Raw genomic sequence first — 23,439 nt, 5'->3', positions numbered from 1 at the left:
TGGGTATCCCTTTGCAAATATGCCTATAGAGAAGTAGGAAATATAGAAATATATATGTCATAATTCCAGTGTAATGTCATCATGGTGGTTGAACTGAGGCATTTTCCGCTGAAATGATAATGAATAAGTTACTTTCTTTTAAATAGTTCAAATATTTTCTTTTTCTATAACAACTGTTTAACTTTTAGTACTAAGGGAATACTATATTGTTTATCAGTCAAATCCCTGACCATGGTTCAAACAGAAGAGAATATTTTATATTTTGACCATTGCATTGATCTTTGTATCCATAACAATGTAATATTATCCCAAAGAGGTTAGGTGTTGAGTGTGTGGAAATAAATGTATCTACTCTTGAGGGACTCTATCTAGAAGCAGCTGTCATTAGATCTAGCCCATGGTGATTGCTCAATAAATCTCTATTGGGCTAGACACAGTGGCACATGCCTGTACTCCCAGTAGCATGCCAGGCTGAGGCAGGAAGATCTCAAGTTTAAGGCCATCCTTAGCAATTTAGTGAGGACCTAAGCAATTTAATGAGACTTTGTCTCAAAATAAATAAAAAGAGGGCTAGGGATGTGGCTCAAGCGGTATCGGACTCGCCTGACATGCGTTGGCCACTGGGTTCGATCCTCAGCACCACATAAAAAAATAAAAAAATAAAGATGTTGTGTCCACTGAAAACAAACAAACAAACAAATAAATAAATAAATAAAGGGCTGGGGATGTGGCTCAGTGGCTAAGCACCCCTGGATTCTATCCCCAGTACTGAAATTAGATAAATAAATACATACCTTTTGAATGAATAGATAAATGAAAAAGATCAGACCCATTTATCATTTAATTTTATATCATTATAAAATGCACATATATGTGAATAAGGGCTATTATGTGAAAATCTGACAAAAAAACTTGACAAAATAACATTTATGAAAATTTTACCACACGTGATGCATTCTGGTTTTTAAAATTTTATTCTATTCTTTAAAATTCTCAAATGACCCATTATGTTGATACCATAAGCCACTAATGGATTGTATCCACGGTTTCAAAAACATGGTTCAATGTTCAAAAACATTGAAACCAGGAAATAGTGGGTAGCTTGTAGGATCATTATTGATAAGTTCTTTTTTTTTTTTTTTAAGAGAGAATTTTTATATTTATTTTTTAGTTTTCGGCGGACACAGCATCTTTGTTTGTATGTGATGCTGAGGATCGAACCCGGGCCGCACGCATGCCAGACAAGCACGCTACTACTTGAGCCACATCCCCAGCTCTTGATAAGTTTTTGGTGACAGAAATAGTCATCTTTGGGAAACTTTGCAATAGATGAAATCTTAGACTAGGAAAAAAATTATTCACGAAAATTTGTTCTAATGAGAGTTGTCAAGGAATTATGTAATTAAAATTAAAATTTGAATTCTTCTTGGAATCTGACTTCTTTTTTTCCTATTTTCTTATCAGCCTTCAAACAGTGGCCGAGCTGCAGAACTCCTTGCCAAAGAACAGGGAACAGTGCCTGGATTTATTGGTTTTGGAACATCTCAGAGTGACCTAGGCTATGTTCCTGCTATTCAAGGAGCTGAAGAAATAGACAGTCTTGTAGATTCTGATTTCCGAATGGTGCTTCGGAAACTTTCTAAGAAAGACGTCACAACAAAATTAAAAGCAAGTTTTCTTGTTTTCATAAAATAAACAAAAAACACCTTTTTTTAAAAAAAAAAAACAAAAAAAAAACCAAATGTTATGGGCATATCCAGTGCAAAGAAAAATAAATTGTTATTAATTCTTTTATAGCATATACTTTTTTCTGACATATTGTTTTAAGTTTAGTTACACTTTCTGGCTTATAAATTAGTTTGTTGCTCTGAAACATTTTAAATTTTTAGAATTTTGACTATATGTTTTTTACTATTAAGGAATGTAATTTTATCTTTTATTTAAAAATGGAGTCTTACTATATTGCCTAGACTAATCTAGAGCTTCTGGTCTCAAATGATCCTTCTGCCTCAACCCTTTTGAGTAGCTGGGATATAGACAGAGGTATCATTGTGTCCAGCTCAGCACTGTGATTTAAAATTTTTTTTGTTTGTACATTAATTTCTTTAAAAAGCAGCTGAATAAAAAAACAAAAAAAATAAAAAATAAAAAAAGCAGCTGAATAATTTCTACTTTTATAGACTGAAACTACTGTGTATATTAGTCCCTATGACATACACAGAAATAATATCTTCTCTCATTACATAAAATAGACTGAGCTTCAGAACAGAATAATCAGTAGCCAATATTACAGTTGTTAGTACTTAATGATGTCAATAAATTACTTTTAGGCCATGCAGGAATTTGGAACCATGTGTACAGAGAGAGAGACAGAAATTGTAAAAGGAGTTCTTCCATATTGGCCAAGAATTTTCTGTAAAATTTCACTTGTAAGTATTATGAATTTACTAGTTTAATTTTGTTGTGTATGTGTGTGTGACACACACACACATATATTTAGGTGAAATCATGGTGACTGTCATTTAAGTGATCCATTATTGGTGAGAGTTATGAAATCTTATCTCAGGATTGTTATCCAGTTTAAATCATGTTGGTTTGAAAGAGTGTTTAGAGTCTGTATTTTCAGAAATTAGATCATTACTAGAGAATGACACAGATACTTTGCAGTTGTAATAAATTTTGGCAGTTATTTTATTTCCTTGTATATTTGCTGCCAAAGAAGGAGAATGAATTACATGATCAGTGCTCAGCTTTGAATCTGTCTTGAATACAATCTTAATCTTACTGGGGAAGGGGAAACAGGAAACATTAATTATTTTACATAATTTCTGATATAATAAGTCTCAAGTTCTCAACATTTCAAAATAATTTCTCTGTTGTTATTCTGGGTATCAAACCTAGGGCTGTATGTATACAAAACGTATTTTTCCACTGAGCTATACCCTCAAAAAATTGATTTTAGTTTGGCTCTGTACACAGGTGAATTCTTAATAATGGGTCATTGTAGCTTAAATAGAAATGTCTGTATTTGTATTTATTTTAAAATGACATGTTTTTTCAATAGGATCATGACCGCCGGGTTCGAGAAGCCACACAGCAAGCTTTTGAAAAACTTATCCTAAAAGTAAAGAAACACTTGGCTCCCTACTTAAAAAGTGTAATGGGATATTGGTTAATGGCTCAGTGTGATACATATACACCAGCCGCATGTGCAGCAAAAGACGCATTTGAAGCAGCTTTCCCTCCAAGCAAGCAGCCTGAAGCCATAGCATTTTGTAAGGATGAAATTACCATTGTAAGTTTTTGGAAACTTTTTCTATTTTTTTCTTAAGCATTTAAGGTATCTGTTACAATGACATTTCTCTTACCTGCCATCGTAGGTGTGTCAGGAAAAAAGGTTTTTTTTTTTTTTTTTTGGTACCAGAGATTGAACCCAAGTGCCCTTAACCACTGAGCCACATCCCCTGCTCTTTTTGTATTTTAGTTTGAGACAGAGTCTTGCTGAATTTCTTAGGACCTTGCTAAATTTCTGAGGCTGGCTTTGAACTCACAATCCTCCTGCCTTAGCCTCCTGAGCCCTGGGATTATAGGCGTGTGCTATCAAGCCTGGCCAGGATAAAAGTTTTATCCTCTACTTTGATCTTAGTCAGCACAGAAGACTTTCATGACCTCAAAGGGTATGGGGATTTCTTTCCACCTGCTGGATGTCTTCGGACTTAATTCTGTTCTGATACTGTTTTCTTGGACATAGCTTTAATTGAGGGTTTTTTTTTTTCCCCCCTAGGGTGAGGATTTGTATCTTCAACCATATTTTCAAAAGGAGTCCTAATCCTTCCATTGCTCCATTTAAAATACAAATGATCAATGTTATGAGCATGAGGTGTCATGGATTTAGACTCTTTAAGAATTTCAGGATGGGCTGGGGATGTGGCTCAGGCGGTAGCGCGCTTGCCTGGCATGTGTGCGGCCCGGGTTCGATCCTCAGCACCACATACCAACAAAGATGTTGTGTCTGCCGAGAACTAGAAAATAAATATAAAAAATTCTCTCTCTCTCTCCTCTCTCACTCTCTCTTTAAAAAAAAAAAAGAATTTCAGGAAAAACATTTGTGTTTTGGTTTGGTGCTGGGGATGCTTCACAACTGAGCTATATCCTAGGTCTTTTTTATTTTGAACCTTAGGCTGGCCTCCAACTTGGAATCCTCCCTCTTCAGCCTTCTGAGTAGCTAGAATTATATGTGTATACTACTGTGTCTGGAGAAAATTTTTTTTTTTTTTTTTTTTTTTTTTGGTAGGGGGTGGTGGGGAGACCAGGGAGTGAACTCAGGGATACTCTACCACTGAGCCACATCCCCAGCCCTATTTTGTATTTTATTTAGAGACGGGTCTAACTGAATTTCTTAGTGTCTCTTCTTTGCTGAGGCTGGCTTTGAACTTGTGATTCTTCTGTCTCAGCATCCCAAGCTGCTGGGATTACAGGCGTGTGCCACTGTGCCCAGCAAAAATGGTTTTAAAGACAACTGATTTGGCCGTTCATAGGCCTTTCTAAAAATTTTTGATTTTGGCTTTGTTGTGGGTAGATACTTGATCACATGTGGGTTATTTTCTCCATTTTATTTTCCTGTTATTTGTCTCTGCCATAGTTCTTTATAACTATTGGGTTATAACTTTCCCAAGTTCAAAGCCAATTTATTATAGAGGTATTAGGAAAAGGAAGATCAAAATGTCAGCATTATAGTTGGAAGTGATGTTGAAAGCCTGTAATTGTAGGGATCCAGGAAGACAAGGCAGGAGCATCACTAGCTCTAGACCAGCTTCAGCAATTTAGCAAGGCTCTAAGGAACTTAGCAAGTTACTAAAAAGAAAAAAACAAAACCAAAAACAAATTGGGGCTGGGAATGTAGCTCAGTGTTAAAATGCTCCTGAGTTCAATCCCTAGTACCAAACAAAATATGGGGGGGGGGGCATTATAAAAAATACAACACACTATCTACTACTAACCCTGAGTCATACCATTGGGTTTTGCCGTTTTGCCATTATTTAGGCGTGTGACCTTGGGTAAGTTCTGTGCTTCCCTATCCTCATCTGTAAAACAGGAATTGTATTTCATGGAGTTGTTATGAGGAGTGATTTTGTTTATGCACAAAATATACCTAAAGCAATACCTGGCATGTGGAAAAGCTCAATAAATGTTAGCTGTTGTTACTGCTGAAAAAGTTGATACTTGAACAGTGGATTCCCTGGTACTGCACACTAGAAGTAGGCAGACTTACCCAACATTTGAAAATCTTAGACCTTCCTATTAGATAAAGTAGAGCACAATGTGTGTTCTCTCTGGGCCAGGAGATTCCTGGAAGGAAGAGGAAAGTAGAGCCTAATTTCTTTCTGAGATTTACTAATTCATTATTACATTGCATTGCTGTGTACAAGAGAAATAAAGGAACGAGTGACCAAAAATATTTAATGGAAAATTTCTCTTGATGGGAACTGGAGGTATAGAAAAGGAGTACCTTGTCCTTCTTACCCCAGCAGCTGTCAGCCTTGGAAATTGATAGGAAAAGGGCAGTGAGTAAAATTCAGACCTTTTAGTTTTACTCCTTGATTTTGCTTAGGTAAGATGAGGTTTATGGGATTTTAAAAAATAAACTTATCTATATTCTCTCTGTTCATCCTTGATGGTTTAATAAAATCTTAAAGACTCTGTTATTTTTCTCCCATCTTTAGGTGCTGCAAGACCATCTTCTAAAAGAAACACCTGATACACTCAGTGACCCACAGTAAGTTGTATTGTTTGTAAGTAACTCATGTTAATGATTTGTTTTATTCATAGATAACCAGATATAATTTCAATATACTATTTTCTAAAAATAAGGAATTCTAAATGCAGAGATGAGAACTTAATATATTGCAACATACCAGATGCTTTTACTTGCAAGTTGTCTTGCTATTTAATGAGAGCTATCAGGGAGCTGCAGATTTAGTTCTATTAGAAAGAGATATTTACAGGGCTGGGGATGTGGCTCAAGCAGTAGCGCGCTCGCCTGGCATGCATGCGGCCCAGGTTTGAGCCTCAGCACCACATACAAACAAAGATGTTGTGTCCGCCGAGAACTAAAAAATAAATATTAATTCTCTCTCTTTCTCACTATCTCTTAAAAAAAAAAAAGAAAGAGATATTTATTCTAGGAACTGTTTTCTCATTGAATATAGTTGAATAAACTGTAAGTAGTTCTAAAGTAGTTTTATTGAAAGAGTAGTAGAATGTTTTATTTCTTTTTTTTCTTATGGTGGTACTGGGGATTGAACCCAGAGCCTATGCATCATGCAAGAAGGCAGATACTCTTTTTTTTTGCATCTTTTTTTTTTTTATTGTTGATTGTTCAAAACATTACATGGTTCCTGATATATCATATTTCAAGTGGGTTATGAACTCCCATTTTTACCCCATATACAGATTGCAGAATCACATCAGTTACACATCCACTGATTTACATATTGCCATACTAGTGTCTGTTGTATTCTGCTGCCTTTCCTATCCTCTACTATCCCCCCTCCCCTCCCCTTCCCTCCCCTCTTCTCTCTCTACCCCCTCTACTGTAATTCATTTTTCCCCCTTGTATTATTTTTCCCTTTCCCCTCACTTCCTCTTGTATGTAATTTTGCATAACCCTGAGGGTCTCCTTCCATTTCCATGCAATTTCCCTTCTCTCTCCCTTTCCCTCCCACCTCTCATCCCTGTTTAATGTTAATCTTCTTCTCATGCTCTTCGTCCCTACTCTGTTCTTAGTTACTCTCTTTATATCAAAGAAGACATTTGGCATTTGTTTTTTAGGGATTGGCTGGCTTCACTTAGCATAGTCTGCTCTAATGCCATCCATTTCCCTGAAAATTCTATGATTTTGTCGTTTTTTAATGCAGAGTAATACTCCATTGTGTATAAATAAGAAGGCAGATACTCTTATTACTGAGCTACATCACCAGCCCTTTTTATTTTCTGAGACTTGCTAAGTTGCCAAGCATAGCCTTGAACTTGTGATCATTCTGCCTCAGCCTCTCAGGTGGCTAAAAATTATAGACAGGCAGCATTGTGCTTGATTGTTTTATTTACTTTTCTGTCTAATTAAACTTAAGACTGAATAAGGGAATGTAATCAGAGATGCTTTGATATTCTTATTAGAATGCCCCCAGTACATGCTACAGAGAGCAGCATACTTGTTCAGTCATTTCAAGCAATAACTTTTCATCTTTTCACTTTGTACTAGTAGTAAAACTTGCAACTAAAATTCTCTATGTGCATTTTGAAGGGAATTGGCAAAGGGAAGAGCAGCAGATAGAAATAAAGCAACTCTGGTAGATATTTAATGATAAAACATTTAAAATAGAGATGCAAATTATGTAGTTTGACTTATTCTCAATTCTTATGTTATTTATTTTCTTTTTAAATAAAGAACTGTTCCAGAGGAAGAAAGAGAAGCTAAATTCTATCGAGTTGTAACTTGTTCTTTATTGGCATTAAAGAAATTGCTTTGCCTGTTACCTGATAATGAGCTTGATTCTCTGGAGGAAAAATTTAAGTCTCTTTTATCACAGAATAAATTTTGGAAATATGGAAAACACAATGTACCACAGGTATCTTTAAGTTTATTTTTTTTAAATTTCAAGACATTTCTTATTAAATGATTATGCTTATATTTTATGTTTATTGTTTATATTTAAAATTCTGCAAGCACATCCTTGTGTGGGTCATTTAGGTCTGAAGTACTTCTCTTTTAGAATGGTGTTCTTTTTTTTTTTCGTTCTTTTGTGTGTGTGTGTATGTGTGTGTGTGTGTGCGCGCGCACACATGTCTGGGGATTGAATCCAGGGATCTCTTGCCTGCTGAGCACCTGCTTTACAACCAAGCTCCACCTTAACTGTCTATTTTCACGTCTTTAATTTAGTTTGAGCCTCAGGTTCAACCTTGAGTTATCATTTCTTTGTTCATGATTCATTAAAATTGTTCATGTGTGTAGCACTCTTCTCATTTAATATATCATCTTTTCTCTTTGGTCCCTATCTCTCTCCCCTTTTCCATCTCCACTGGCTGATCCTTCTGACGTTTTTAATGTATGTATTTTGTTTGTATAGTCCATTCTCATTATTCATAGTAGTTTATATTCTGTGACAGTATAACTACTGAATTAGTGAATACTAAAGCTTTGCTTCTAAGGAAAATACAAAGTTAGGTTTCTATGAGCCTCTGGTTGCATTTTTTTTTTAAACTGATCAATATAGCCTTTTCTTATGGGTTTCTAGTTAAAACACTGTGTGTATCTGATTAATTAACAGTAAACTCACAAATGGCAGCACTGAACTCATGCCTGAATGAAGCTTATCTGTTATATTTTCTCTGTAAGGCACATCACTGTTTTCTTGCCCTTAGACACAGTAGTCAGCACTTTAGCACTGTACTTGGAGGCCATTTAAAATGTGAAAATCATCAACCAAAAGCACAGAATTTTAAAAGATATGGTAAAGCCTAAAAAGAATACTTTCTATAGTTTAAGAACTAAAATAAGAAGGCAGAACATCACTTTGTTTTGACCACAGCTGGGAAAGTACATTTTGCTATTTAGGTCCTTTGCATCTAAGAATGCTTTAGTATTCTTTACAGTGAATATGTCTTTGTGGCTTTTATTGTTATTATGAAATGGGCTTTTTTATTTCATTTTCTACTTTGTTTCTACTGTTATATAGGGAGGCTGTGCTTTTATATGTTAATTTTGTATCCAGTTAACTCTTTCACTCTTCTAGACTCCAGTTCTCAAAATTATTTGTGTAGATTTTATTGAATGTTTTCCCTATCTTGTTATATTGCTGCAATTATAGTTATTTGGGTTCTTTTTCAAGTCTTTTTTTCCCTCTTATTTATTTGTATTGACTTATTTGTATTGGCTTATTTGTATTGTTTATTTGTCTTCTTACCATGTTAAGAAGTGGTTAAGATAGCATATTTTTCATGTTTCCAACTTCAGTGGAAATAGTTCTAGACTTTCAATGTTAAGTATGGTGTTTCCTCTAGATTTTATAAAGTTTGAGAATTTCCTTTTTTTTTTTCTTTTTTGTTATTTTGGATTGAACCCAGGGGCACCTAACCACTGAGCCACATCCCTTACTCTTTATTTTTTGAGAAGAGGCTTAACTAAGTTGCTTAAGGCCACATTAAGTTGCTGAGGCTGACCTCAAACTTGCAATCAGGCATGGACATTCCACTTGGCTTATTTTTTGTTCATTTGGCTGTTTTATAGGCTCCAAATGAGGGTTCTGCTAAGAAAAAGGAATTGTGTTTACTTTAATCATTGAAAATGTTAAATTAAATCTTTCTGTCTTTACTTTGCTCTGATAATTCCTGATGTCTTTTTAGCCATTTGATATTCTTAAGTAGATTTTAAAAAGTATTTTTATAGCTACTTAGTTTTATCAGTGGCAGGGTTTATGTGAATATTCTTATCTGCTACTATCATAAATAAATCTTATCAAACTTTACTAGGTTTTAATTTAATTCACCTTTCTATGGCTTCTTTTAGATCCGCTCAGCATATTTTGAGTTAGTGTCTGCTTTGTGCCAACGCATTCCACATTTAATGAAAGATGAAGCTTCCAAAGTGAGCCCATCTGTTCTACTTAGCATTGATGACAGTGACCCAGTTGTTTGTCCAGCACTCTGGGAGGCTGTACTCTATACACTTACAACTGTTGAGGTATGTAAGAGAGGCACATTTATGCATTGGGGGAACACTTTTCTTTCGAGTTGTATTTTAGAAATCTTAGATACAATATGAGAGAGATACCATCAGATAATAATATCTAAGACTTACTGGAAAAATGCCTCTTGGAAATAAATACTTAATCTAAACTTAGTACAAATATTCAAGTGACTATAAAAATGGTGTAGAGATTTTTATTTTACTTTGTGTTTGGCCAATATTAATTATTTTTTGAATCTATGTTTTAGTATAGTCAGCATGCCTGAATCTTATATAAGATAAAATATAATTTGTCTCTTTAAGAGACCAACTTTTATGAAAATACTTTAAATTAAATAATTATTCCTGATTAATATTGTCCTGTAAGCATACGGAATATGTGATTTTATATGTAGTATATTTATAATTTTAGATTTTTGATTTAGTCTTTTTAGGTAAAATATTTGATTTTTATTTTTGAGAGTCTATATGTCTATGTCTCAATTGAAAAGTGTTTATGATCTCTCATTATTTTTATAATTTTTTCTTTGGTTAGGACTGTTGGCTTCATGTAAATGCAAAAAAAAGTGTGTTTCCAAAGTTGTCGACTGTGGTTCGTGATGGTGGTCGGGGCCTAGCTACAGTCATATATCCGTATCTTCTGCCATTTATCAGCAAATTGCCTCAGTCCATTACAGATCCAAAGTTGGATTTCTTCAAAAATTTCCTCACCTCTCTAGTAGCAGGGTAAAGAATTTAAATTCTATATTTTTAAAAGCAAAGGACATTTTCTTGTTTATATTCTTATTTGAATTTCTCCAAATTGTTTTGCTGTTCATTAAATACTGTTAAACTTTTTGGAAAAATACAATTAGAGGTATTATTTTTTACTGAAATGAGGGTTTCATTATGAGTAGTCCAGGCTGGGCTTGAACTCCTGAACTCAAGTGACCCTCCTGCCTCAGCCTCCTAAGTGGCTGGGATTAAATCACCTGAGAGTATTCTCAGCTCAGTGTTGTTCCTCCACACCCCACCCTACTACTAAACCAATGGTGTCATGCATGCTAGGCAGCCACTCTATCATTGAGCCATACCTCCAGCCCAGACTTCTTATTTGGGGTACTCTCAAGGCTTCTTATTAGTACCTAGCAAAAAGCTAGGTAAATATGGTGAAATTCCTAGAAGAAATAGTCCATTTTTCAAATGTTACATTATTCTAATATTGATAACAAATGCCTTAATGCAGAAAATGAACCAGTTTTTCACTGATAAATTTTATAGTTGTTTATTAATACTTGAAAAATCTTTTCACTTAGTAAAAGATATACAGTATGGTTCAAATTTCTATTTCTTCTTATGTTCTTATTCATGAAAGACTAATCTATAGCTATTTATTATTTCTTAGGCTGGCAACAGAGAGAATTAGAACCAGCTTTTCAGAGTGCTCAGCAGTAGTGTCTGCTTTTTTTGAATGCTTACGTTTTATAATGCAACAAAACTTAGGCGAGGAAGAGATTGAACAGATGCTCATCAATGATCAGGTACTTAACATGAAAATCAACAATGCTTTGTACAAACATAATAAAGACATAAGCTCATTGTTTCTTGTTGCCATTTTCAGTAGTTAGCCTTCCATATATAGATTTTATTTAAATAATGTGTATGTTCGACCAAGTAAGTAAAAATTCTATTTTGTTAGTTTCTAGTGTAATATAATATCTAATGACTATACATTAGGCTGATTAAATACACCAAATTCTGGATTTAAAATCCTGTTTGAGATATATACAGTGCAAAATTTTCTGAATTTGAAAGATGCTGTTTGTTATCTTTTGTATTAAGTTTAAATTGTATAATATCATCTTGTTACTTTTATTTTTTTATTTTTATTTATTTTTTTTTTTAAAGAGAGAGTGAGAGAGGAGAGAGAGAATTTTAATATTTATTTTTTAGTTCTCGGCGGACACAACATCTTTGTTGGTATGTGGTGCTGAGGATCGAACCCGGGCCGCACGCATGCCAGGCGAGCGCGCTACCGCTTGAGCCACATCCCAGCCCCATCTTGTTACTTTTAAAATACTCAAATACATTTATACTTTTGTGAATCAGTTGGGCTTGGCTTTTAAATCTAGTAATGAAAGCAGGTTCCACAGTATGGTCCCTATAATAAGAAATTAATGAAATTACAGAAGACTAGATCTTAGTTGTTATTGTCTCAGATAGGTAACTTCTCTTACCTTTGAAATTTATTAAGAAGTTATGAATTCTTTAGGCCTCATCTTTTACTTGTAGTCTCATATCTAGATGTTCCTGTAAAAGAAAGAAAACCAAAAATTACCTGAAAAAGTCATGAAGATGCAAAGAAAACTGGATTATAAATCATGGTTAATCATCACAAAAATAAATAATTTCAGGTGGAATATGGTAGAATCATTAAGCTTTTTGTATGATAGATCTTTTTTGTATGATATAAAATGATCTTTTTTTTCGCAGTTCTGAGGAAAAATTGTTTTTTGGTTATTAAATATGAAATGTTATAGTTTTATAAATTTGTTTAAAATTTATTTTTCTTGAAAACTGAATGTTTATATATTTTACTTTCTCTTTCAGTTGATCCCTTTTATTGATACAGTTCTCAAAGATCCAGGATTGCAACATGGTCAATTATTTAACCATTTAGCAGAAACTTTAAGTTCCTGGGAAGCTAAAGCAGACATAGAAAAAGATGATAAAATGGTGCAAAACTTGGAGAATGTACTGTTCAATTTCTGGGAAAAACTATCAGAGATCTGTGTCGAGAAAATCAATGAGCCAGAGGCTGATGTTAAATCTGTTTTGGGTGTATCTAACCTGTTAGAGGTCCTTCAGAAGCCAAAGAGCTCCTTGAAATCAAATAAAAAAAAAAATGGTAAGGTTAGATTTGCTGATCAGACATCTGAAGGTAATAAAGAGATTGAAAAATATGTATCTTCAGAAGGAGAGAACAGTGAAGCCTCTGAATTACCAACTGAATCTGAATCTTTTCTCACTAATAATTCTTCAGACATTATGTCTCCTCTAAGGAAAAAACCTTTGGAAGACTTGGTCTGTAAACTTGCAGAGATGAGTATTAATTATGTTAATGAACAAAAGTCAGAGCAACATTTAAGGTTTCTGTCTACTCTTCTTGACTCCTTCTCTTCAAGCCAAGTATTTAAAATGCTCCTTGGTGATGAAAAAGAGAGTATTGTCAAAGGCAAACCTCTTGAAATAACCAAACTTGCACAAAAAAATCCTGCAGTGCAATTTTTATATCATAAACTAATAGGTTGGCTAAATGAAGATCAAAGGAAAGATGCTGGTTTCCTGGTGGACATTTTGTATAGTGCCCTCTGTTGCTGTGAAAGTGACGTAGAAAGAAAAGATGTCTTGGATGATCTAACCAAGGTATTACTTTTGTATATCTTTCTAAGTTATTGTAATATTAATGAGAGTAAGAAGTTTTCTTGGGATTGTTTTTGCTTTATTTCTTGCCTATGAATGTCAATGTAAAAACAAGCAATATGGGCTGGGGATATAGCTCAGTTGGTAGAGTGCTTGCCTCTCATGCACAAAGCCCTGGATTCAATCTCCAGCACCTCATACCCACCCCAAAACAAAAGAAAACAAAATAACCCTATGTATTTTTGATTGAGAAGTATCTGAGGCTTCTGGGCAGGTTCAGCAAAACAAAATGACAAAAAGTTAGGAATGAAAGGGTGAGTTCTTTCAGTCCATAATTTTTAAAATTGGACGAAAATGTTTTAGTTTTGGATTGGTTACACGGAGATTTCAGTACTTTTAAAAGTTTTGCTGTTCATTTTAGCATATTGTTTCTAACTCCTTTTCTTCTTTCAGGAGGACCTGGAATGGAATTCTCTTCATCAGGTTATTCAAAAGGTATCTTAGGCTTTTTTCTTTCTTTTTTGTATTTGTAGGTATAGAAAAGTCAAAGCCACAGTTATATTCACACACTGAATATGGCCAGGTAATCGGGTACCTGTATTAGACAACTTCCTTACTATTTTAACTTCCTTACCTTAATTTGAGAAGACATTTAGTTTTGCCTTTTTGTACAGTTATTCTTCTGGTTAGGCATATCAGGAAAAAAACAAACAATTTCTGGGAAAGCCAGTGTTTCTTTCCTAACAAGCAATGCAGGGAGAATTAAACATTTTATTATCTTTTAATTAAGTATGCAAGTTGCTACTCTTATCCTAGGTACTTTATCTTTTGTAGAAGTGAATTGAGTGGTTGTAGCTTTGCTAGAACAGTTCAGAAAATTAAATTTTCCCTACTCTGGAATACTGTGAAGGCAAATTAAAATATTCCAGCTTTTGTGTGACATGTAACTTGACTTAATAGGAATATTAATGGTGAAAATAAAGAACACACAACTTAGAATTTTAAAAAATGGCTTAAGTATTCCTTTCTAATGAAGATAGGTTATAGCATTTTTCCAACTAGAATGACTAGCCATCTAAAATTCTTCCTCCTTTTAAAGCATTTGTTGCTTTTTTGTTTTACAAGTTTTTTTTTTCTATTTTTAAAGTTAGTATAAAATTTATCGTCCTTTCTTCCTTTCTTCCTTCCTTCCTTCCTTCCTGGGAAGGAAGGGAATTGACTCAGGGCCTTATGCATGCTAACATTGATTTATATATATCCTAACTCTGTTCCAACCATTTCTTAATATACGGTTCAGTGGTGATAAGTATATTCACATTGTTGTGCAACCAGTCCTTAGAACTTTTTTGTATTGTAAGACCCATACTTGGTGTATATTAAACAATAAGTTCCCATTTTCCCCAGTAGTTTACTTTTACAAAACATACAAAATTTTACATTTCTTATTATTCAATGAACGTATAACTTACCAGGCACACTATTAATTTACTCAGTGCCTCCTTTCCCATAGCCAAGCTACATGAAATGCCAAATTATCACATGGCTGCTTGATAAGCCTAGAATCTCAGCTGAGGGAGTCAATAATTAGAATGATGAGTACTGTTTTGGCAGTACTGGGTATTGGACCCAAGGCCTCAGGCTTGCTAGGTAAGCACTCTACCACTGAGCTACATCCTCAGCAGGGGTCAATAATTAGATAAACATAGACTGATAACTCCTACCAGGTAGTCCTAGTATTCAGACTTTTTTAGAAGAATATCTGCTTCCAGCATACTGTTTGGAAGTTCCTAGCTAGTATTTGCCTCCTGTGTTTCTATGACTCATTAGCCTTGCATCTCCTTACAGCTGCTTGGATTTTTACATTAAACATGTCAGTGCATAAGATGTTGAACTTTATGACTTGCTAACTTGAGAGACATTTTACTCACAAGTTTGTTTTTTTTTTTCACTACAAGAATTCTATAGAATAGGTTGGATTTATTTGGTAAATTACTTTAGGAAAGCCAGTATTATAGCCATTTAAATGCTAAATATTTTTAAATGATTTATAGAACCTGTTTCTTTAGGTAGAGTTATAAAATCAGTTTATTTAAAAATGAACAAATAAAAAACAAAACTGAAATTTGGAATCATAAAAGGACCTTCGGGTTTATGCAGGTTAATCTTTCTAGTTTTCAAATTAGTAGAGAGGCCCAGATGGTTAAGAGATTTGTCCAAGGTCATAAGGCTAGTTTAATGGTAAAGCTTGGACTAAAATATAAGCTCTGATTACTTACAATTTTTAAATAAAAGGTTAAGCAGTTTATCAGGCATTACCCAATCCGCACTTGGATTTTTTTTTTCCAGATTGCTTTGAAATGAACCAAGTTGCAAATTCCTTTCTTCTCAGCCCATAAAGCAAAAGAAGCTCTGGGAACATGGATCAGCATGCTTTTGGGGGTGGATTTACAAGTTTTTTTCCTTACTTCTCCACCCAATGCAAATAAATAAGTTGCTGTCAGATACCTATCCCCAGTAATTCTGTTTCATAGAATTTGGGGAAATAAGTCCATTTATTCATGTTGAAGTAATTTACCATTATTATACATTAATTGTTCTTTAATTTTAGCAAAATTAATGAACAAAATGTCATCTATAGAGCATTTATAAATCTATCTTCAAAGTTCATGCATTCATTATTCATTGAACATAACTGCAGTGTTGATAGCAGGTATCAAAGAAGTTTAAGACAGTCTCTGCTCTCAAGGAACTTACAATCTCATTGGAAAGACAAGACATACACAGATGAAACATTTAAGTAATAATACAATCCAGTAAGTGCTTTAGAAATTCAGAGAAAAGCAGTGATCTTTGTGGGCTAGAGTGGATGGGGGAAGATGTCATAAAGCAGGTGGGATTTAAACTGATTTTCAAAGAGTGGATGGGGTTTTGATAAAGAAGAGGGGTAATATTTATGGTTGGGAGGATAAACATTGTAACACATGGAAGTGTACATGAACCAGAGGTAGTGGGGAACAGGGTATATGCCAATCTTCCTTGAACACTAGGATGAGGAGGAGTGGGGGATAAAGTTAAGGCCATCATGATGAAGGGTGGTGATAATGGTACAGATAATAATTTAGAAATTTGTACTTTTTGATCTTGCTTCTAATCTTTGCTTTAATTTTATGGTTTTAGGCATGTTCTAGTTCAGATAAACATGCTTTAGTAACTTCTTGGCTAAAAGGCAATATCCTTGGAGAGAAACTGGTTGCCTTGGCAGATGGTCTTTGTAATAAGAAATTGGAACCCACCTTGTCTTCAGATTCTCACTTCTCGGAAGAATGGACTCTTCTAAGCTTGGTATTATCCCAACATGTTAAAAATGGTAGGGAAAATATGTTTTTTGTTCTCTAGCAGGAGATAATAATTCTTTTCACCTTTTGAGGGGATTCCTTGCTCAGATTGCAAATTATTGGTTCAGATTAATGAGACTTATTCAAATATCTTGATTTTTTTTTTAAGTACACTAAATGTTTATTCATCTTCATAGTGTGACTCCAAAGGTATTTAGTATTTTCTATTCAAAATGTTTTGGATATGGCAAAGCTACTCTTAATTTTGTAAACTATTACAATTTTTTTAACTTAATTTAAAACTGCTTTATCTTTGGACTTTTATGTGTCAGGACAGATTGATTTGTTAATGTAATCTTTTATGTAATACATGAGCACCTTAAAAGACCCACATAAAGGGCTGGGGTTGTGGCTCAGTTTTAGAGCACTTGCTTAGCATGTATGAGGCACTGGGTTTAATTCTCAGCACCACAAAAAATAAACAAAATAAAGGATTGTGTCCATCTATAACTAATAAAAATATTTTTTAAAAATCCACATAAAAAAGCTAATTCAAGGTAAGATATTTTAAAATACACTTGTTAATATTTTTTATTTTTTGTTTGGACTTTTTTTTTTTCTAGATTACTTGATTGGAGAAGTATATGTTGGAAGAATTATTGATAAACTTCATGAAACTCTGTACAAAACAAAGACATTGTCAGAAGCTGAAAATAGTGATTCATCAGTGTCTTTTATCTGTGATGTGGCGTATAACTATTTCAGCTCAGCAAAAGGATGCTTGCTAATGCCATCATCTGAAGATTTATTATTAACTCTCTTTCAGTTATGTGCTCAGAGCAAAGAAAAAACACATTTGCCAGGTAATAGCCTACTGCTCAAATATTTTGTTGGGAATCTCCGGCTCTGACCTTCATAGTGAGTGTAAGTGCCCAGGCTTTATTAATTGAATCATAACGTGTTTGAAAGTTTAAAGCATTATAAGTAAATATCTACAATCTTGTTTAAATCAGTTTTAGAAACCAAATTAAAGATGTATTAGGTATTACTTGATCAAAGAAATAGTTTTGGAAGGGGGTATAATAGATAATTTAGAATCTTAGCCTCTCTACTTAGTAGCTCTGGCAATTTGCTTAATTTCTTGATGCCTCAGTTTCCTCATTCATAAGAAGAGGGAAATACTATTTCTTTGTTATTGTAAGAAACATTCTGTCTTGGTGCATATCAAAATGAAGTTGAGATTATGTGAGGTCATTGCAAAACTTATTCTTGCCCTATGTGTCAACTCCCATTTATTTATCAAAGGGATATAAAAAATGATATGATAGAGAACCCTTCTTTCCCAGCCCTTTCTTTAATACTAACTTGTCTGTTTGGAAATAGTGATCTCCTTATTGTATCTCCAAAAGGAAAACTTCTTTAGTAAAAAAGTTCAGAGCAGTAAATGACTTAACTTATAAAATCTTACTACTTTACATTTATATGATACAGGCTAGCTTGTAGTGTTGCATGTGTACAGCACAGTTGATTTTTAGCAATTGAATTTTTATTTTATTTTTAAAATGATATCTTAAATATCACAGATCTGCAATGAGTTCTTTAAGATATTTTGTATTGATGAGATTTAATTCAGTGAGATTATAAATTCCTATTAACATCTTAATTTTAGATTTTCTAATCTGTAAACTGAAAAATACTTGGCTCTCTGGTGTAAATTTGTTGGTTCATCAAACTGGCAGTACACATAAACAGAGTACCTTCCTACATTCGTCTGCTCTGTGGCTGAAGACACAAGCTCAGTCTTCATCTTTGGATAACACAAGGTAAATTTTTTGTAGACAATTGCACAGTGTCTCTTTTATACTAAGCCATTGTCCTTGAATAAGATTTCATGATTAGTGTGAGTGCCTATGAAAAATAACTTATAGGACTCTAAGAGATGATGCAAATATACATATTTTTTCCAAAACAATTTTTTAAAATGATCTTCCATTAAACTTTCAATTAATTGAAGAATGATTTGTTTTATCTGCTGGACTGCTAATTTGTGGTCAGTGATATGGTGGTACTACTATCCTGTGTTGAAGGCTGGTGTAGATTTTTTAAGTGTAATCTCTCATGACATGTGTATTCATTGTTCTTGGTTGTTTTATTGAATTACAAATATATTTCACATATCATACCTAAATACATATAATAAGAGTGGAAACAGTGCCTATAGAGGTTTTTGGGGTTGGATCAAAGAATTGTGCTCTTTTCATGAAATAAGTTAGTTGTATTTCAGAAATATCGGATCTGAAATTGATCTAGTCCCCTTCATTATGAAATAGAAGCAGCTCTCTATTTTGTTTGACTGTATGTCTACAGGGAAGAGGGCGTCATTTACTGCTACTTCTATTTTTGTCTTTTTTCTTTCATTATCTATTAGGGTATTAAAGCTGGTCATAATTACAACAGTTAAATTCTTTACATTATTTTCAGTCTGCAGGTCCTCTTGTCTGCTGTTGATGATTTGTTAAATACACTTCTAGAGAGTGAAGGTACTTATCTTTTGGGAGTTTATATTGGAAGTGTAATGCCAAACAACAGTGAGTGGGAAGAGATGAGACAGTCTCTTCCTATTCAGGTATGTTTGAGATTGGAGAGTGCATATCACATTCTAAAGTTTGGATTTCATACAGACTTGAATATTTTATTTTCTGGGGAAAGAAAAAAAAATGAGTATCTTGTTTTGCCTTTGACATTGTCAGAGCTGGGTGTAAAGGTGAATGAGGCTTGGTTTTGTCCTTAGAAATCTTGAAGAAATATACATGTTGATAATTTCCTGTAATAAAAACCAAACTTCCATGTTTTTGAGGTTTTACTAATAAACTATCCATTCTAATAACCTCAGCTGTTTCCTGCATGAATTACATAGATAGTAAATTATTTAGAATGTTAATGATTTTTGTATATAATTGTATCTATTTTTTTTTCACAGTGGTTATACAGACCGCTTTTAGAGGGAAGACTGAGTTTAAATTATGAGTGTTTTAAAACAGATTTTAAGGAACAAGATACAAAAACACTTCCCAGCCATTTGTGTACTTCAGCATTATTAAGCAAGATGATCTTTGTTGCACTAAAGAAGAAAATAGTCCTAGAAAATAATGTGCTTGAGAAAATAAGTAAGTAATATGAGAATTTAGATATAATGCACAAATAAATATAATTTTAAAATAATATTTACATAGTAACTTAAATATTTAAGAATCTTTAGCTTTCTATTAATTATTTTAGTGATAGGAAGCTTACAGTTACTTAAGTGATGTTAAATTGCAAATTGGATTCATATATACTGAAATCTTGCTATAATTTGTTAGCTGTACAGCATAATTTGGTATAAAATCAGTTATCAAGTTGGTATGACATAGGGAGAAGGAGATCCTGGGGCACATGCCCTAAGGAGAGTGGTTGTGAAACTTTGGTATGTTTTTATCAAACATTCTGAATTTTCCCTTGATTTTTGAACTTCTGTATTTTTTTTTTTTTTTTTTGCACCAAGTACTTGAACTAGGGGCATTTAACCACTGTGCTATACCACAGCCCTTTTAATTTTTTTTTATTTGGGATAGGGTAGTATTTCATTAAGTTGTTGAGGTTGGCCTCAAACTAGTGATATTCCTGCTTCAGCTTCCCAAGCAGCTGGGATTATAGGTGTGTGCCACAGCACCCAGCTGAACCTCTCTATATCTTTAAATTTGAGCCCTAATTATTTTTCTGACAAGTGGAGGTTGAAATGTTGAATTTCAAGAGGACTTAGAACCTCAGGAAATTTCTCCATTCGGAGACCTGCATTAGATGGAAGATAGCCTGCTTTCTCCTTAAGACTGTATTCTTTGCTTACCCCAAGGGCATCTCTCTTTTGAGATTACTCCCTGACTTTGTTCTCCCTGGAATGTCTATCTTCTTTCCTAAATAAACCTGTCTGTGTGTTTTGGCGGGGAGGGGAAGAACAACAACTGTGATTAATGGTGTGGCTTATATAGATGGTACTAAAGGTAGAGGATTTGCACTGTGTCAGTCTTCTTGTAATCTCTCAGCTCTAACATAGTTACTAATAGAAGAGAATATATCCTCTGTGGAAGTTAGCCAGCTGCACATTTCGTTGAGGACAGGGGGAGGCAAATCCACAGTTTACAGTTTTGCTCAGAATTAATCTGTCCAAACAAAAGTGGAAATTAGAGGAATAATTCATTTTTATTAATTGTGCTGCTAATTCTTTTTTTAAAATTTTTTTTTTAGTTGTTGCTGGACCTTTATTTTTATTTATGAGGTGTTAAGAATCAAACCCAGGGCTGGGGATGTGGCTAAAGCGGTAACGTGCTCGCCTGGCATGCCCAAGGCGCTGGGTTCGATCCTCATCACCACATACAAATAAAGATGTTGTGTCCACTGAAAACTAAAAAATAAATATTAAATTCTCTCTCTCTCTCTCTCTCTCTCTCTCTCTCTTAAAAAAAAAAAAAAAAAAGAGAATCAAACCCAATACCTCACACATGCAAGGCAAGTGCTGTACCACTGAGCCACAACCGCAGCCCCATGCTACTAATTCTTATCAACCCTATCACTTGATCTCTAAAATTTTTGTTATTTTTATTTTTTATTTTTTTAATTTTTTAAGTCATACATGACAGCAGAATGTATTTTGATATATAATACATACATGGAATGTACATACATATTTTGACTTGATAAGAGTTAACATAGCTTGTGAAGGTCTTTTCTGAACTAGGTCTCAAGGCTTCTGACTCCACAATCTGTATGTGGTTTTAGAAAAGGGAGCTGTGATTTTTATGTATTATAAACCTATGAATGCCAGGTTTTGTGATAGACACTTGATCATTTAATTCTCACAACAGTCCTGTAAGATAAGTTGTAGTGTCCTCAGGGTTAACTATGTATATACAGTTGAGGCGGACATAGAATTGAATCCAGACCAGACTACTCTGTTACTTGGGCTCATGGTGGTGTTTTTTTAACCCCCTTCCCCTGTCATATTTTTAACCAAGTTTCCTAATCTCAATCTTCTCTCAAGCCTCTTGCGTGGCTCAGACTAGGGCACAGGCTCCGCCCCATACCTGGCAAGGGTGATACTTTGTCAGACAACTCTTCTCAGTTTTCATTATCCTTGTACATCTCAAATCAGATTTGAAACTCATTTTATAGATGTTTTGAGGTAAGTGGGCATAGCAGTGTTAGAAAATGAGGCATCGAAGTGAAAATGATTGAAGAGTTTAGTCACATGTACACTTGATAATTTAGTCCTGTCCATTCTGTTAGTTGCAGAACTGCTCTATTCACTTCAGTGGTGTGAAGAGCTAGACAATCCACCTATTTTTGTGACTGGATTTTGTGAAATGCTTCAAAAAATGGACATTACATTTGATAACTTTCGTGTGCTTGGTAATATTGCTGGCCTTCTACAGCTTCTGTTTAATAGGTAAGAATCCTTTTCAATTTCTGTTTTTTAAATGACCGTTTTGGTTGTGTATGATTTTGTCTTCTCTAAGGGATAAGCCCACTTCATGCTAATGTTTTGGAGGTTTGAGTGAAATAATCCATATTCATGGTAAATACTTAATGGATATTATTGAATATTTTGGGGGGGATATTTGGTCTTGGCTTGTATATTCAGGGAGCAGATGTTGATGAAAGAAATAGAGCCCTATAGAAAATTTTAATTTGTTATGTGTGATCAGTCCTGCCTCTACTTTCAGATTCAATCTTTATTACATGTTCTAGGTATGTTTTAATGTTGCAACCACAGCATGAAGTTATGGAAAGTACATAATGAAAACAGTCATTGTGGATCTTATGGTAGTTAGGTATTTGATTTTTTGAAAAGACTTTTTGTTTAAGAGGTTATCAGTTGTGTATAATAGTTTGAGCATGTTTTATAGTGGCAGAGGACCTCGCTTCTTCTCCAACCCCAATCCACAAATTTGACACTCACAACTTTCCTCAGTGGGTATTAGTGCTTGTTGGGTTTTCACCCTAATCCAGACTAGCTATCCTCTGGGAGATATCCTTTTCTCAGCTATAGTGTCTGGTTTTCAAGCTCATCACCTTTGTTGTGATTTGAGGGACTTCGGAATTGACTTGGAATGAGAGCTCAGTCTCAGTTGTGGAAGGAGAATTAAAAGCCTAAATTCCCAGTCCTTTGGGTAATTATGATACTTGCTTGGATGTGAAGTTTTGGGTGAATTGATGCCTTTACAAAGTGATTTATTTTAATTCTGTAAAAGTAGTCTAGATAGCCAATGTTTAAAACTCTTTTAAGAATGCTTCCCAAATGCAATGTAATTTTTTTTCTTCCTTGTTTAGATCCAGGGAAAATGGCACACTCTGGTCTCTCATTATTGCCAAATTGATCCTTTCCCGAAGTATTTCATCTGATGAAGTAAAGCCACATTATAAAAGAAAAGAAAGGTATTCTTATTTAAAAGTTTTTATTTTGTAATTTGTTATAATTGCTTACCTGGCAATCTCCAATTGATGAATAATGTTTAATAAATCTGAAAAACAAGGTTTAGGAAATGAGGAAATTAAAGAATGAAAAGTAAAACTTTAAAGCAACTCATGTTCTATATTCCCCCCAAATCTTTTTCTGTTCCCAACACACTTCTTTCATCATTTTATTCACTATGTGAAAATGGTTTATTTCTCTTAAATAAAGATTATCCCATGAAATATGTTCTAGAAATGCAATAAATTTGTTACAAAAGTAGATTGTGGGGTTGGATATACTAGTGTAGCACTCAGCATTCACATTAATACTTCAACTTTATCATCAGCTGAGATTCACAAACATTTTGAATTGAGTGATTCACCAAGAAGAATTTTTTAATGATATGTATGTATTCTGGCATAGTAAAAGTCTGAACTAAATTTTGATTTTTATAGATCTTATCTAAA

The 23,439-nt window shown here is 34.0% G+C and overlaps 1 protein-coding gene across 3 annotated transcripts in view; it reads left to right on the top strand.

The window, feature by feature from the left end:
* Nucleotides 1–23,439, top strand: part of Ltn1 (listerin E3 ubiquitin protein ligase 1) — a 46,958-nt gene that overhangs the window by 4,469 nt on the left and 19,050 nt on the right. For all 3 annotated transcript variants that reach the window (XM_078044508.1, XM_005323570.3, XM_040286960.2), the window contains exons 2-18: nt 1,465–1,668; nt 2,331–2,429; nt 3,065–3,295; nt 5,724–5,776; nt 7,448–7,628; nt 9,566–9,739; nt 10,281–10,471; nt 11,130–11,265; nt 12,335–13,150; nt 13,601–13,642; nt 16,325–16,514; nt 17,106–17,345; nt 18,152–18,305; nt 18,964–19,108; nt 19,463–19,649; nt 21,805–21,964; nt 22,849–22,953. In XM_078044508.1, the coding sequence (XP_077900634.1) occupies nt 1,465–1,668; nt 2,331–2,429; nt 3,065–3,295; nt 5,724–5,776; nt 7,448–7,628; nt 9,566–9,739; nt 10,281–10,471; nt 11,130–11,265; nt 12,335–13,150; nt 13,601–13,642; nt 16,325–16,514; nt 17,106–17,345; nt 18,152–18,305; nt 18,964–19,108; nt 19,463–19,649; nt 21,805–21,964; nt 22,849–22,953 (3,308 nt within the window). The remainder of the gene's footprint in view (nt 1–1,464; nt 1,669–2,330; nt 2,430–3,064; nt 3,296–5,723; nt 5,777–7,447; nt 7,629–9,565; nt 9,740–10,280; nt 10,472–11,129; nt 11,266–12,334; nt 13,151–13,600; nt 13,643–16,324; nt 16,515–17,105; nt 17,346–18,151; nt 18,306–18,963; nt 19,109–19,462; nt 19,650–21,804; nt 21,965–22,848; nt 22,954–23,439) is intronic.

This window comes from Ictidomys tridecemlineatus, chromosome 3 (genome assembly GCF_052094955.1).
Source record: "Ictidomys tridecemlineatus isolate mIctTri1 chromosome 3, mIctTri1.hap1, whole genome shotgun sequence".
Lineage (NCBI taxonomy): Eukaryota > Metazoa > Chordata > Mammalia > Rodentia > Sciuridae > Ictidomys > Ictidomys tridecemlineatus.
The sequence above is the reverse complement of the archived record's forward strand: the minus strand, read 5'-3'. Positions and strand labels throughout refer to the sequence as shown.